This window comes from Equus quagga, chromosome 8 (assembly GCF_021613505.1).
Source record: "Equus quagga isolate Etosha38 chromosome 8, UCLA_HA_Equagga_1.0, whole genome shotgun sequence".
In the NCBI taxonomy this organism is placed as follows: Eukaryota; Metazoa; Chordata; class Mammalia; order Perissodactyla; family Equidae; genus Equus; species Equus quagga.
The window spans coordinates 114,214,635-114,229,247 of NC_060274.1; the positions used below are offsets into that span (position 1 = coordinate 114,214,635).

The window sequence follows — 14,613 nt, forward strand, 5'->3', positions numbered from 1 at the left end:
GATTTTCTGATTTTGGACGTTATTCCTGTATATCAAAAGTGAAAATTTTTCTGCTTTTTAGTATAATGGTCTATTTTTGTTTTCAGATATGATTCATCAACTTCCGCTGTTGACGGAGAAACAATACATTGCAACAATTCACTCTCGCCTTCAAGACTCACAGCCTTGGAAACTACCTGGGCTGCAAGCCATTGTTAGACTTGCCTGGGCACTGGCATTGAGGGGAATATCTCAGCTACCTGATGTGACAGGTAAATTGATTGTAGACAATTTTACTGTGAGAAACAAAATATCAACATTTAACGGCAGTTTGGAAGGGAGGTCATCTTTGTATATGTATAAGCATGAGCATAGGAAGATATCTAGAGTTGCATTAAATGAAACTTCATATTGTTGTGAAATACAGACTTTTTTTTTCTTGTCTCCTAAAAGAAATTATGTGAAGTATTTTTTCCCTTTCTTGGAGCCAGTCACAATTCTGTTTTAGCTTCTTTTTTTCCTTAAGAGTTTAAAATTTGAAATGACAGTACCACAATATTTTTTTTAATTAAAATTTAGTTTCTTTTTTTTACATTTTTCTTCCTAGTTTTGTTCACGAACTAATTTTTCATACTGTGTCAAATTAAAAACTAGTATTATTTTTAAAGATTTTATTTTTCCTTTTTCTCCTCAAAATCCCCCGGTACATAGTTTTGTATTTTGTTTTTAGTTGTGGGTCCTTCTAGTTGTGGCATGTGGGATGCCACCCCAGCATGGCTTGATGAGCGGTGCCATGTCAGCGCTCAGGATCCGAACCAGTGAAACCCTGGGCTGCTGAAGCAGAGCACACAAACTTAACCACTTGGCCACGGGGCCGGCCCCTGTTATTATTTTTAAATACAATATATTACAAAAGAGATATTTGGGTCAATCAAGAACAGATGTGGAGGGGCTGGCCCAGTAGTGTAGCGTTCACGTGCTCTGCTTTGGCGGCGCAGGTTCAGAGGTTCAGAGGTTCAGATCCTGGGTGCGGACCTACGCACTACTTATCAACCCATGCTGTGGCAGGTGTCCCCCATATGAAATAGAGGAAGGTGGGCACGGATCTTAGCTTAGGGCTAATCTTCCTCCAAAAAAAAAAAGAAGAACGGTTGTGGAATTCTGGCTTTTAACAGTCTGTTACCCACTCTAGCGTATCGTATTCTGCTGTTTACATTCATGTATTTATCCTACTAATAGTGGTTTACTCTAACAGGATGAGAACTATGCTTTCCTTGTAATTTGGAGCCCAAAGAAATGCCACTTCTGTAGGTTTTTGTGGTAAATATGGAAAAGTTTTATTAAAATTTATAATTCATGTCAATGTTTTCTAGTCTTAGAGTGTCAGCAGATTCCAGTATCTTATCAATCGTATGTTTTCGGAACATTTTGTTCACTAGTGTCATGCTGTTCCCACGGGGTCTGCAGAAAGCTGTTTTTGTTAGGAGTCTTTCTTTGGCCAAGCATTTTCTGTGTTAAAGCTGATGGTTGGTGAATTAGACGTTTACATTCATGTGCAAGTTCTGTTTCTCAACTCTACCCCTTAATTCATTTACAAGTCTTATTTCTGGCATAAAATTACCCTTTAAACTTTTTAAAAATTATTTTTTATTTTTTTAAAGATTTTATTTTTCCTTTTTTTCCCCACAGCCCCTCGGTACCTAGTTGTGTATTTTTAGTTGTGGGTCCTTCTAGTTGTGGCATATGGGATGCTGCCTCAGCATAGCTTGCTGAGCAGTGCCACGTCTGCACCCAGGATTCGAACCAGCGAAACCCTGAGCCACCGAAGCAGAGCATGCGAACTTAACCACTCGGCCACTGGGCCATCCCCCTACCCTTTAAACTTTTAAGTATATGTGACAGTTAATCAAATTCATATACTGTAATTTGCTGTACCATTGCCCTAATCTCAAGAGGCACAGTAGAATATGTTATAGTTTGCTATAGAATAATAGATAAGAATAGTCTAGGAATCCAGACCCTGTTTCAAATCCTAGATCTTTGGCTACTTAATCTCTTTAGTTTTACATGCTTATACCCCTTTATAAGCTTTGATAATTAGGGCTATTATAATGAACATTTTTAAACTATAAGTATTTTTCTATTTGTATTTTAAAAATTGATAGAAAAGAAAAATTATCTTATATTGCAGAAATGGTCATTTCTTGAAATAATCCAGACAAGTTTTAATGAAGATCTCAATTTTGAAAAATTAGTTCCTACTTTCTTCATAGACTTCTGAAAATTTATCAAATATGTTTATTACATTATTTTATAAAAAACGTTTTTAATTTTACTAAAGTTTATAAAATTTTAATGTACTTTTTTAGACATTAAAACTCAATTTACCTTAAGATGTTAATGCTGCTTTATTACCTAAATAGTCTTCAAGAAGTAGTTCTTGAATTGATCATCTTGCAATTTTTTTTTTTTTTGAGTTAATGATAGGTTACAATCTTGTGTGATTTCAGTTGTACATTAATGTTTGTCATTCGTGTTGTAGGTGCACCATTTCACCCTTTGTGCCCACCCCCCACCCCACCTTTCCCCTGGTAGCCACTAATCTGTTCTCTTTGTCCACATTTTTAAATTCCTCATAGATCATCTTGCAATTTTAATTCCACTATTTCTGAATTCAAGTGAAGGTTTGGAATTAATCATTACTGTTATTAATATTTAATTAACATTAATTACTAATTTTAGTAGTCATAATTATTAGTCATAATAAAGAATTGAGAAAATATTTTTTTCTCAAGGAGTTTGTATGGTATGGGTAGATATACAGGCTGTGTTTCAAAATGCAAAACAAAACATAAGCCAGAAAAAACCGCCACTCTTCTGTTTTCCTCTGGTTGAGACTATCCTGGCTTATATCTATTTCTGACTTTCAAGGCAATGAAAATGTATTGTTAGTAGCACACTATGTATTTGATCTCTATGACAGTCAAGCAGAATAAGCTATGTAGCAGTTCTTTTCCAAAGGCAGATTACCACGACATTACCTAGCAATTTTATATTTAAAATTTGAAAGAAGTAATGGACAATGTATTTTTTTTTAATCTTTTGTTTTTTTTTAAGATTTTATTTTATTTTTTTTCCTTTTTCTCCCCAAAGCCCCCCGGTACATAGTTGTATGTTCTTCGTTGTGGGTCCTTCTAGTTGTGGCATGTGGGACGCTGCCTCAGCATCGCTTGATGAGCAGTGCCATGTCCGTGCCCAGGATTTGAACCAATGAAACACTGGGCCGCCTGCAGCAGAGCATGCGAACCTAACCACTCAGCCACGGGGCCAGCCCCTGGACAATGTATTTTTTGATGGAAGGACGTCATCACCTGTGACATATTTTTTACCCAAAAAATTGAATGTAGTTGATCAAGCTTCTCTAGATCACACTATCCATTTTTAGTATACTCAGAGCACAGGCAAATATATTAAACATACCACTGGACTGCAGTGCCAAACCACGTTGTGGAAAACTCTAGAGGATGAAAGACCCACTGTTTTCAGCAAATACAGGGCAAGGGAAAAATAAAAAAGACGTGGGAGGAGCCTGCAGATGTTTCAGTTAATTACAACGTGTAGAACTTATTTTGATACTGATTCTAGCAAACAATTACGCAAAAGATAAAAAGCAAAAGACGAAACCAAAATATTTCATAACGTTTGTGAGACAATTGTAAATTTGACCATTATCTGTATATTTGATACTGAAGAATTATTTTTTAAGATACGATAATGGTATTGTGTGTGTATGTGGTTTATTCTTTGTGTTTTAAGTATCTTTTTGAGTTGTATACTGAAATACTTATGAGTGAAATGTTAAATTGTCTGGAGTTTGCTTCAGTCTAGTTTAGATGGAGAGGGGGAATGCATGGAGATCTAGATGAAAGAAGACTGACCGTAAATGGCTAAAACTGGAGCTAGGTGATGGATATGTGGAGGTTCATTATACTAGTCTTGTCTATTTTTAGATGTCTGAAATTTTCAAAATATAAAGCTAGAAGCATTGCAAGTAGACCAGTGTGTCTTTAGGTTAAGATTCAGTTCTTCAAGTTTTGCTAGTTGTTTACCAAATTAGTAGAGCAACTTAACTGATCATGTTTTTGGTCTTCACTTGTTGGCTGTGAAGACTTTTTCTGAATGATCTAGTTCATTTCATTGAGATTAAAGCCTTAGGATCATTTTAATATTTTAATAATAGCTCCCTGAGTACATCAGTGTTGCATGATACATCTCTAAAGTAATTTTTTTAATCACTCCTCGTTATTTTGAAGAGCATGTGGTTTTCTAATGTACTTTTTCAGTAATTCTTAGGGGTTTGTGAGTCAGTTATAGTTACACACAGTCTTATTTTGTGCATAGGACGTGCTAGAATGTTGAAAAGAGTTCTGAATTTTGAACCATCAGCAAAGTATTATGAGATATTATTATGTAGTTTAATAACTTTTCCTCCATGTGCTGTTTTTCTAAATATATTTTTAGCACTGGCTGAATTCACAGAAGCAGATGAAGCAATGGCAGAGCTCGCAATTGCTGACAATGTTTTTCTGTTCCTCACTGAATCTGTGGTGGTATCAGAAAACTTCTATCAGGAGGAATTTTATATTCGTAGAATCCATAATCTCATCACAGATTTCCTTGCGCTTATGCCAATGAAGGTAAGTACAATAATGTAGGATGAGTAAAAAGTAGTAGAAGAATTTTATAAAATAATTTAAAACTGATCAATTAACTATGTTTTGACAACTAATAAAATCTTTTATTATAGACTAAAATTTGGCAGCAGTTGTGTTACAGCTTGTTAATTAGTTTGTGATTCATCAAAGTGAAATAAGACCCATTCACTGAGAATAAGCTAAAAGGAAGAAATATTTGACATTGAGAATGGTTTATAATGAGAAAGTAATAGGCAAATGAAAATGCTTCTATGGGTAGAAAATTATTAACCCTATGCCATCCTAGAGATCAATGCTGAGGTAGCTTTATTTAATACTTTTATATGTGATCTGGAAGATATATAGGGAAAAACCTCCAGTTTTATAGATAATTGTTTAGACTCTTAATTATAGTGCATAAATGGGCTTCTGTGTGGATACAGGTAAAGTAACGGATTTAAGAAACTAATGCAAAGGTTAATTTTTCCTTTTTTTTCATGACATGACTAGGTGATGGGCTGCCCACCCCTACTGAGGTTACTTTTGAATAAGGGGCTCGAGCTATAACTTTGATCCAAAAAAGGGTTCTTAGAACCATTTCAGACAGTTCCTACATAGTATATGTTCTGTGTGCCATTTTATGCCAAGGAAGCCCTCAAAGTGATGACAGGAAGTAAATGAGGGTGTAAAGCCCTATGAAACCACCTTTTTTTGTGTATAAAAAAAAGGACCCTGAAAGGCCTATACTTGTATTAGAGTTGTCCAGTTCTGATGCTGTATCTCTTGAACAATAAGGTAAATGGAAAAAGTACCCAGAATGGCCACAATCAAGGAGTTAATTGCTTATTCATTATGTAATGAATCAAGTGTTTTTTGAGTTTCTTCTGTGTTCCAGGTACTATGCTAGGAGTTGTAAAGAAGATAAATAAGTAGAAGCTTCATTCCCTGCCAGCAAGGAATGTATAATCTAGTTGGAGAAATAAGATATACACAGAAAAATATAGGGAGTAAGTAAATGAGAGGTATAGACAGCAAATTACAATGGATTTCTTTAGGCTAAGGATAGCTCACTCAGGACTGGAATTGTCAAGGAGTATTTAACAGATAACTTGAGCCCTCGTCAACCTTGAAGGACTTGATAGATTAACATCACAGAATTTTGGAATAGGAAGAAATCCTTTCATTTTACATTTGTGGAAATGAAGTCTTAGAAAGGTTAAGGCTTAAAGCTTTTCCTAATTATTAGTCTTTAGGACTTTGGTTATGGAAAGATAATGGTCATCTGGAAAGATAAAGGAAGAGAGGGATTTGAATAGACAAAATCATAAATGGCTTGACTAAAGTGAATTTATTCACACAATTCTAGGGTACTAGAATTTCGTTAATAGATATAGTACTATATAGCTTATCTATTTCTTCTTGAATGAATTTTGGTACTTTGTGTCTGTCAATGAATTTGTCCATTTCATTCAGATTATCAAATTGATTGGCATAAAGTTATTCCTGTATTTTACTTTTTATGTCTGTAGGATCTGTAGTGATGTTTCTTCTTTCATTCCTAATGTTGATAATTCGCTCTTTGTTTCTTAATTAACCTGGCTAGAGGTTTATCAGTCTTAATTGATTTTTCCAATGAACAGCTTTTGGTTTCATTGATTTTTTTTTTTTGTATTTTCTTTCACTGTTAGTGATTTCTGACCTTTATTATTTTCTTTGTTTTGCTTAGGTTTAATTTACCCTTAGCATTTAGTTATTTAAGGTAGAAGCTTAGATTTTGATTTGAAACCTGTCTTTTTCTTAAATATAAACATTTAGTATTATAAATTAGTCTCTAGTTACTGTTTTAGCTGCATCACACAAATTTTGATATATTTTCTCTTTTATTCAATTTAATATATTTTCTAATTTTCCTTGAGACTTATTTTATCAATGGGTTATTTAGAAGTGTGTTGTTTAATTTCCAAATATTTGGGGGACTTCCAGATATCTTTCTGTAACTGATTTCTAGTTTATTTCTGTTGTTGTCAGAGAACATATTTTATAGGATTTCAGTTATGTTAAATTTGTAAAGATTTGTTTTGTGGCCAAGAATATGGCCTATTTTGGTAAATGTTCTATGTGCATGTGAAAGGAATGTATGTTCTGTTGCTGTTCTGGGGAATGTTCTATAAATGTCAATTAGGTAAAGTTGGTTGATGGTGTTGTTCAAGTCTGCCATATCCTTACTGGTTTTGTGTGTACTTGTTCTATTATATATTGGGAGAGGAGTGTTGAAATCTCCAGCTGTAATTGTGGATTTGTCTAGCTTTGTTTTTTTTTTAAGGGAGAAGTAGTTTCTTATGTCAGTTGGCATTTAGTTGACACAAATATTGTAAGGCAGTGGTTCTTTTTTTTTCTTTTTGAGGACGATTGGCCCTGAGCTAACATCTTTCTCTACTTTATACACGGGATGCCTGCCATAGCATGGCTTGATAAGTGATGCTAGGTCCACATCTGGGATCGGAAACAGAGAACCCCGGGCTGCTGAAGCAGAGCATGCGAACTTGGCCGATATGCGACTGGGCCAGCCCAAGGCAATTGTTCTTTTTTAATGCATTTTTTTTTTTTTTAAGACTTTATTTTTTCCTTTTTCTCCCCAAAGCCCCCCGGTACATAGTTGTGTATTCTTCGTTGTGGGTTCCTCTAGTTGTGGCATGTGGGACGCTGCCTCAGCGTGGTCTGACGAGCAGTGCCATGTCCGCGCCCAGGATTCGAACCGTCGAAACACTGGGCCGCCTGCAGCGGAGCGCGCGAACTTAACCACTCGGCCACGGGGCCAGCCCCTACAATTGTTCTTTTTTAAAGATTAGCACCTGAGCTAACATCTGTTGCCAGTCGTTTTCTTCTTCTTCTTCTTCTTCTTCTCCCCAAAGCCCCCCAGTACGTGGTTGTATATTCTAGTTGTAGGTCCTTCTTGTTGTGCTATGTGGGACGCTGCCTCAGCATGGCCTGATGAGCAGTGCCATGTCCCCTCCCAGGATCAGAACCAGCGAAACCCTGGGCCGCCGAAGTAGAGCACACAGACTCAACCACTCGACCATGGGGCCGGCCCCCCAAGGCAATGGTTCTTAACCAGGCTTATGATGTCCCCTAGAGTGTGTTTGGGAAATGAGTGGGGCCAGTTTTGCTTGTTACATTGACTGTAGTGGTGTTATTGGTAGTTAGTAGGTAGTTCCAGAGATGCTAAACATCTTGCAGTGTTCAGGATTATCCAACCCAGTGAAGAAATGACCTGCCCAAAATGTCAGTTATTGAGAAACCCTGTTGTTAAACTCAACTGATCTATAGTGGAAAACGCATTGAAACTTTAAGATATTGTAAATTATAGATAATAACGTTGCAATAAAACTAGTATATTTCTTCACATCATTAAAGTGGAATAAATATTTAAACAATGTTTTTCTTTTATATATCTCTTGTAGACAGTTGTCTGATTTCCTGATTATGAATACATATAATAAGTTTACATATTAAGCCATATGTAATAAATTTAACAGGTGAAGCAGTTGAGGAATCGGGCAGATGAAGATGCTCGAATGATTCACATGAGTATGCAGATGGGTAATGAACCCCCCATTTCACTTAGAAGGGATCTGGAACACTTAATGCTCTTGGTAAGCCATTCTATTGGATGGATTGTCATCTTCCTCCTTCCATTATTTTTTCCCTAACTTTGGAAAATTTCTGGTCTAATATCTTAAATATACAAGTGAGTTCAATAAAAATGTAAAGTTTTATTTAAAACTAATTTTTGAGTTATAAGCTTTTTTCCACAATCTTTGTTTACTCTTTGCAGATTGGTGAGCTATATAAAAAGAACCCTTTTAATTTGGAGCTTGCTCTAGAATATTGGTGTCCCTCAGAGCCTCTTCAGACTTCCACTATCCTGGGCTCTTACCTTGGGGTGGCTCATCAGCGACCCCCTCAACGCCAGGTGAGCTCTTAGTTTTTCTACTTTTATACTCTGGGACAGTAATTGGGAGTCTTGAAAACTTGAAAGATGTCATTTCCTGATGTTATTGCTATTAACACAAATAAACCCCAGTGTAATTTTTAGACATTTATACTTTTTCCTTTTGTTTAAGGAAATTTGAAACTCTTAAATTTAAGTTCTGATCATTTTGGAGTTTATGTAGTCAGCCTTTTATTAGATACTAATATGTGTCGAATCATTAGAGGCAGAAAGGTGTCCTCTTTCTGAGTTACTTATTTGAGCTATGGTATTATTTATTGGCATTAGTCTGTCCTCTACAGGCATGGCAATAACTACTATCCATTATTCTTGGCGAGTTGGGGAAGGTAGGAGAGGTACAAGTACTAGAGGAAAAGGCCTAGGTGTTCTAATTGATGACAAAATGCCTGTGAGTCTGTAGGAAAAAGTCCATTTTCTATCCTATATTGACTGAAGTATGGTATGTAGTAGCTAATAAGACGGATTACCATATCTGTCTTCATCTTTTTTGGGATTTTCTGTTCTAGAAGCTTTCACGTTATATAATTTTCTCTTATAGTAGAATCTAACTAAGAGTAGACAGTTTTTGTTTTTAACTGTATTTCTTACATTTATTGTTCCACTTTTTTCCCCATTTAAAAAATGTTTTGGAGAAAGATTTATTAAAAATTTTTAAAGATTAACAAAATACCTCTATTATGAAAGTTTTCAAACATATGGAAGAGAAAAGAGTTATAATGAACAATCAACATCTTAATTTAACCACTATTAACATCTTGCCATGTTTGCTGCTTCTACTACTATAAATTCTACTACTTTTATTTTGCTGAGGCGTTTTAAAGTAAATTATAGGGAGCTTGACGTTTTACCTCTCGTTTATATCTCTTAAAAATAAAGGATATTTTTCTATATAATCACAAAACTGTTGTTATACTTATTAGGTTTAACAATAATTTCCAGAGATGTGTACATTTTCAGTTCTGAGTTCTAACTAATTAGTCTGAATAGTATTTTTGGTTGTTGATAATAGATTAAAGGTATAAGCAAGAGAAAAGGAAAAGGTACAAAGTGGACTTATGAAACAAGAGTATTGGTGAGGACACAAAGCAGAATGTTTAGGTTACTATCAAAAATTCTTTTGGGGCCAGCCCCATGGCGGAGTGGTTGAGTTTGCGTGCTCCGCCATGGCGGCCCAGGGTTTTGCCGGTTCGGATCCTGGGCATGGACATGGCACCAGTCATCAGGCCACGCTGAGGTGGCATCCCATGTGCCACAACTAGAAGGACCCACAACTAAAATACACAACTATATACTGGGGAGGATTTGGGGAGAAAAAGCAGAAAGAAAAAAAAGATTAGCAACAGTTTTTAGCTCAGGTGCCAATCTTAAAAAAAAAAAATGCTTGCACCATACAAAAAAAAAATTCTTTCAAGTTTCTAGTTCTTCAAACTAAATTTGACTGGAATTTAGGAACTCCGAGTTCTAGGAACTCTGAGTTCTAGGTGTATCTTTGAATTTGCTGATTAATTTTAGATGAGTAAATTTCTTCAATTGTCCTTCAGTGAGCATGTGAGTAGTCTTATGTTCTGTCACATTGAGATGTTTTTAAAACAATGTACTTTATGTTCGCAAAGATATTATTCTATAATCGCATTAAATTGCTAATGACAGGCTTGAAAATGCAATTTCTCGTAGATAGAATACCAGATTATTTTGTCTTTGGGGGGATTGAATCAGAGCACTTAATTAGTTTTAGTTCATATATAGTCTTCATCAGTTAGTCCAATATTGGCTTAAAGTTAAGATATGCTTTATGTAAACTATTGGTTTTTTCTTTGTTTCAGGTTGTCTTGTCAAAATTTGTTAGGCAAATGGGTGATCTGTTGCCTCCAACTATTTATATTCCTTATTTGAAAATGCTCCAGGGATTGGCCAGTGGGCCCCAGTGTGCCCACTACTGTTTTAGCCTGCTCAAAGTCAATGGTAGTAGTCATGGTAAGAAAAATCTGAATATTGTCTAAGTTTGTTGTGACGTTCTTGAGTTCCGTATCCCCCTGTCTATCAAAGAATATTGGTTATTTGTGCTAAGTTCAACCAGGGCTATAAATTATTTTCATAATGGGGAAAGCAGCACACCAGTGGCTTTATGTACACTGATATCTTGATTATGATCTCACAGATTGGGGAATTTTACTATCTGCTTTCTAAAATACATTTTAGTTTAAGAAATCAGAATTGATATACATAAATTTTCAAGAACACATCTGGTGCTCCAAACAAAATATATATACTCTTGCCACCTAAGTTTGATTTCTTTAATTTATCTTCATAAGTACTTGTTTTCTAAATTTCGGTTCTCATAGTTTTTCTTTGGATCCTCTCCCAATTTCCTCATTTAATTTTCAGACTTGAGTCTGCTTAAACCAAAAACACTGTGAAAAGGGAAGAGAAAGAAATATTTATTAAACATCTGCTTTGTTAGGTAGATATTATTACTTTTATTTTTACATGTGGGGAAACTGAGGTTTAGAGAAGTTAAGTAATTTACCCAACATCACAAGTGCTTGGGGAACCATGATTGGAACTGAGATCTGCCTGGTTCCTAGGCCAGTGTTTTGACTACACTATCAAGGCTTGCTTGTCTTGGATTCTGTGCTTTTGCTCCCAGTGCTTGGTATGTAATGGAGTAGTGCAATTTACAAATCTAGACTGTAGTTTCTCTCTTTGGGAATTTAAGCTCAACATGTGGGAACTATTCAGCAGGAAAAGCAGCCTTGTACACTTACATGACAACACAGAGAACTCTCCTGGATGTGAAGTAGGTAACTGATGTCCAAAGTAATTTACCTTTATTTTTACATAGGCACCACTCATTCTTGGCCCTATGGAAAAATTAATCCATTTTCAGCACACTGCTTATCTAGGACAAAGGCAAACAGAGTTTATTGTTTTAAATTTATTTTCTTCCTCTGTTTCCAAGGAAATGCTTAGACATTTTTGAAAGAAAATTCTGTGCTGTGTTTCTTTACAGTTGAAAATATTCAGGGAGCAGGTGGAAGTCCTGTTTCTTGGGAACATTTCTTTCACTCCTTAATGCTTTACCATGAACACCTCCGGAAGGACCTTCCGAGTGCAGATAGTGTCCAGTACCGTCACCTTCCTTCACGTGGCATCACCCAGAAGGAGCAAGATGGATTGATTGCTTTTTTACAGCTCACATCTACCATCATTACTTGGGTAGGTAACTCATCCAGAGCATGAGAGAGTATAATTTTGTTTGTATTCCAGCACAGTGGCATAAAGAATATTATTAATTAAAAAGAAAAGTTATTTACCAAAATACTCTTTTTTTCTCTCCTTACACCAAATATCTTACCTGCCACTACCGGATTGGTCTTTGTAAAAAACATTATTTTCGTTACATAATTTCCTCCCTCAGAAATCTCTTCTAGTTGTTTCTTTTCTAGAGCAAAGATAAGTTGCTCAGTCTGACATTCTCTCTGAAGGATAGGAATGGTGTCTTCTAACTTTTTGGTTTTTCCAATAACGTTTAACCTTATTATACATCGAAACATAAAGTTAGTAATTATTTCTCATTGAATTAAAATAGAGTAATACTTGATACTGTATGTGTGTGTATATACATATCCATTTTTTTCTCAGAAAAGGACAAGATATTTATTCGTTCATATATTAACATTACAGTAAAATATATTACGTTGTTGCAGGAAGGATTTAAAGTGTCTAGATAAGATTTATGTGATCATGGCAGACCATTTATCTCTGTTTTTATGTATTATTTTCCATGCTTAGAGCTGTAAAAAATAATTCTACAAAGGCTATTTCTCCTCCGTTCTTTACATTGACTGAGCCTGTGACTGGATTTGACCCACTGGGAGACTTCAAGCACAAGTCATAGGCTTATCTTTGCTTTAGTATGTATTAAGCCTAGAATACTCAGTATAAGTGCTAGCAATTTAGATGACTGTTGGTCATTTTCCTTAGCTTTTAAAACTGGAAAGTCTTTCTTGTCCATTTTGTGTTCAATTCTCAGAGTGAAAATGCTCGTCTGGCACTCTGTGAGCATCCTCAGTGGACGCCTGTTGTGGTGATCCTGGGACTCCTGCAATGCAGTATTCCCCCTGTTCTAAAAGCTGAACTACTGAAGACACTTGCAGCTTTTGGAAAATCTCCTGAAATTGCTGCTTCCCTCTGGCAGTCATTGGAATACACTCAGGTAGTGTTATGAGCTCTTATTTATATTATTACAGTTTGGAAAGTGAGACTTTATAATAGAAGCAAGAACATCCAATTTGAAACTTGTAGTATACCATAAACTTCCCACTTGGAAAGTTAAGGTTTTGGTACCGAGCATAACATCAGAAAGTAAGCTTGGGTTTTTCTCTTGGATCTGTTGACAACTTCATTAGGTTACTGGAGATTGGTTCTTCTCTTAAGACTTTGTTTTTCAGTGTCTGTAAGATATTAATAAGTGGACAGAACTCCTCAACTCTCTCTTTGAGACCAGGCTGATAGAAGCCTTCAGAAGTCATCTGTCCTCATTACATGTGGGGAATGCCTGTTTTTCTTTTCTGCTTCTCCCTTCTGCACCCTTCCTGACTCATACCAGAAGAGTGAACTATCAACTTCTCTTTCTTTAGATATAAGAACTATTGGAATTTTTCTGTCAATCTATAGTTACTCTATATGTGGTAAAGTAAAAGAGGAAAAAGAATGTGCTCTATAGAGCTATCTCTAGGAAAATGGTTAGATGGAATGTGTTTGCCTTAGAAATAATGCAACATAAGGAAGCCTGTGATTCGAATGCATTCATAGAAGCAACCTTTTTGAAGGAGTATTCTAGTTATTTTCTAACATATGTGTCCTGAAGATGTTAATGATACTTTATTAAAAAAGCAAAAATTAAGGGAGTTGATATGTGCTGAGAGGCTGAGCCACTTTTTGTTTAGTATCGATACTTTATTTTTTCATTCGTGAAGTGTATCAGTACTTGTCAGTGTTCTAAGTGCTTAGTGCTTCTTTATACCTAAGATGAAATGTGACTGGGTTTAGATTATTTCTATCTTTAGAGCAATACTTTTTTTAAAGGGTTCCACCTAATAGTATATTCTCAACTTGCAAGATAGTTAAGTAAAATGACATTAAGTATAGTTAATTATGCCCCTAGCAAGGTCAGGACAGAACATCTTAACTCAAACTTCTGCCCACATAAGAAACCTGTTCTTAACAAATTTACTTCTTGGTTTTCTGGTGCCAGCAGAACAGTGGGTTGTAAACAGATCAGTGCCTTGAATACTGGTGAGATTTCATCTCATAAATCCTTTCAAGCTTCATTTCTAGAATATCTGAGAGGAAATTTGCTGGAAACATATCCTGTGTGCACTTAGAAATTACTAGTTTTCTGAAGCCTGGATAATTAGAAGTTCTACCTGAACCTGAGACAATTGCTAATGAAAATCCATCAGACTTCTCGCTTGTCATTTCTAATTGACATTGTAAGATGTGTGGATGTGGTGGGTAAGGCATGACTGTTATATTGCAGAGCCACTGCTTTTCCTTGTTGAATGAGGAGTGCTCCTAACATCTCATTCTTATTTTTAAGATACTTCAGACCGTAAGGGTTCCAAGCCAGAGGCAAGCTATTGGTATTGAGGTAAAGTTTTCCTTTTAGTTTAAATGCTATATTCACATGATAAAAAGACTAAGAAAAATTATCTTACCCTCTTAAGTTCCTGTAATTTTCAAATTTAACATATTTTCGTTTGAAGGGTTTTCTGATCAGTATTGAAATGGAATTGAAACTTTTTATGAAAAGAACCAAAATACCTTAGGTTTCAGAGTTGGAAAAGGATGTTAGTTACATGGCAGCCATCCAAACTGAAAGTTTGGTTTGAACTCAATTTAATTAGGTTACTTGGGTCAACCTGA

At 35.6% G+C, this 14,613-nt stretch overlaps 1 protein-coding gene across 1 annotated transcript in view; it reads left to right on the top strand.

Annotated features, from left to right (window-relative positions):
- Positions 1–14,613, top strand: part of NUP205 (nucleoporin 205) — an 82,623-nt gene that overhangs the window by 16,611 nt on the left and 51,399 nt on the right. Inside the window, exons 7-14 of the mRNA XM_046669582.1 lie at positions 87–251; positions 4,501–4,676; positions 8,210–8,326; positions 8,509–8,646; positions 10,509–10,659; positions 11,696–11,901; positions 12,719–12,901; positions 14,288–14,338. Of these exons, the coding sequence (XP_046525538.1) occupies positions 87–251; positions 4,501–4,676; positions 8,210–8,326; positions 8,509–8,646; positions 10,509–10,659; positions 11,696–11,901; positions 12,719–12,901; positions 14,288–14,338 (1,187 nt within the window). The remainder of the gene's footprint in view (positions 1–86; positions 252–4,500; positions 4,677–8,209; positions 8,327–8,508; positions 8,647–10,508; positions 10,660–11,695; positions 11,902–12,718; positions 12,902–14,287; positions 14,339–14,613) is intronic.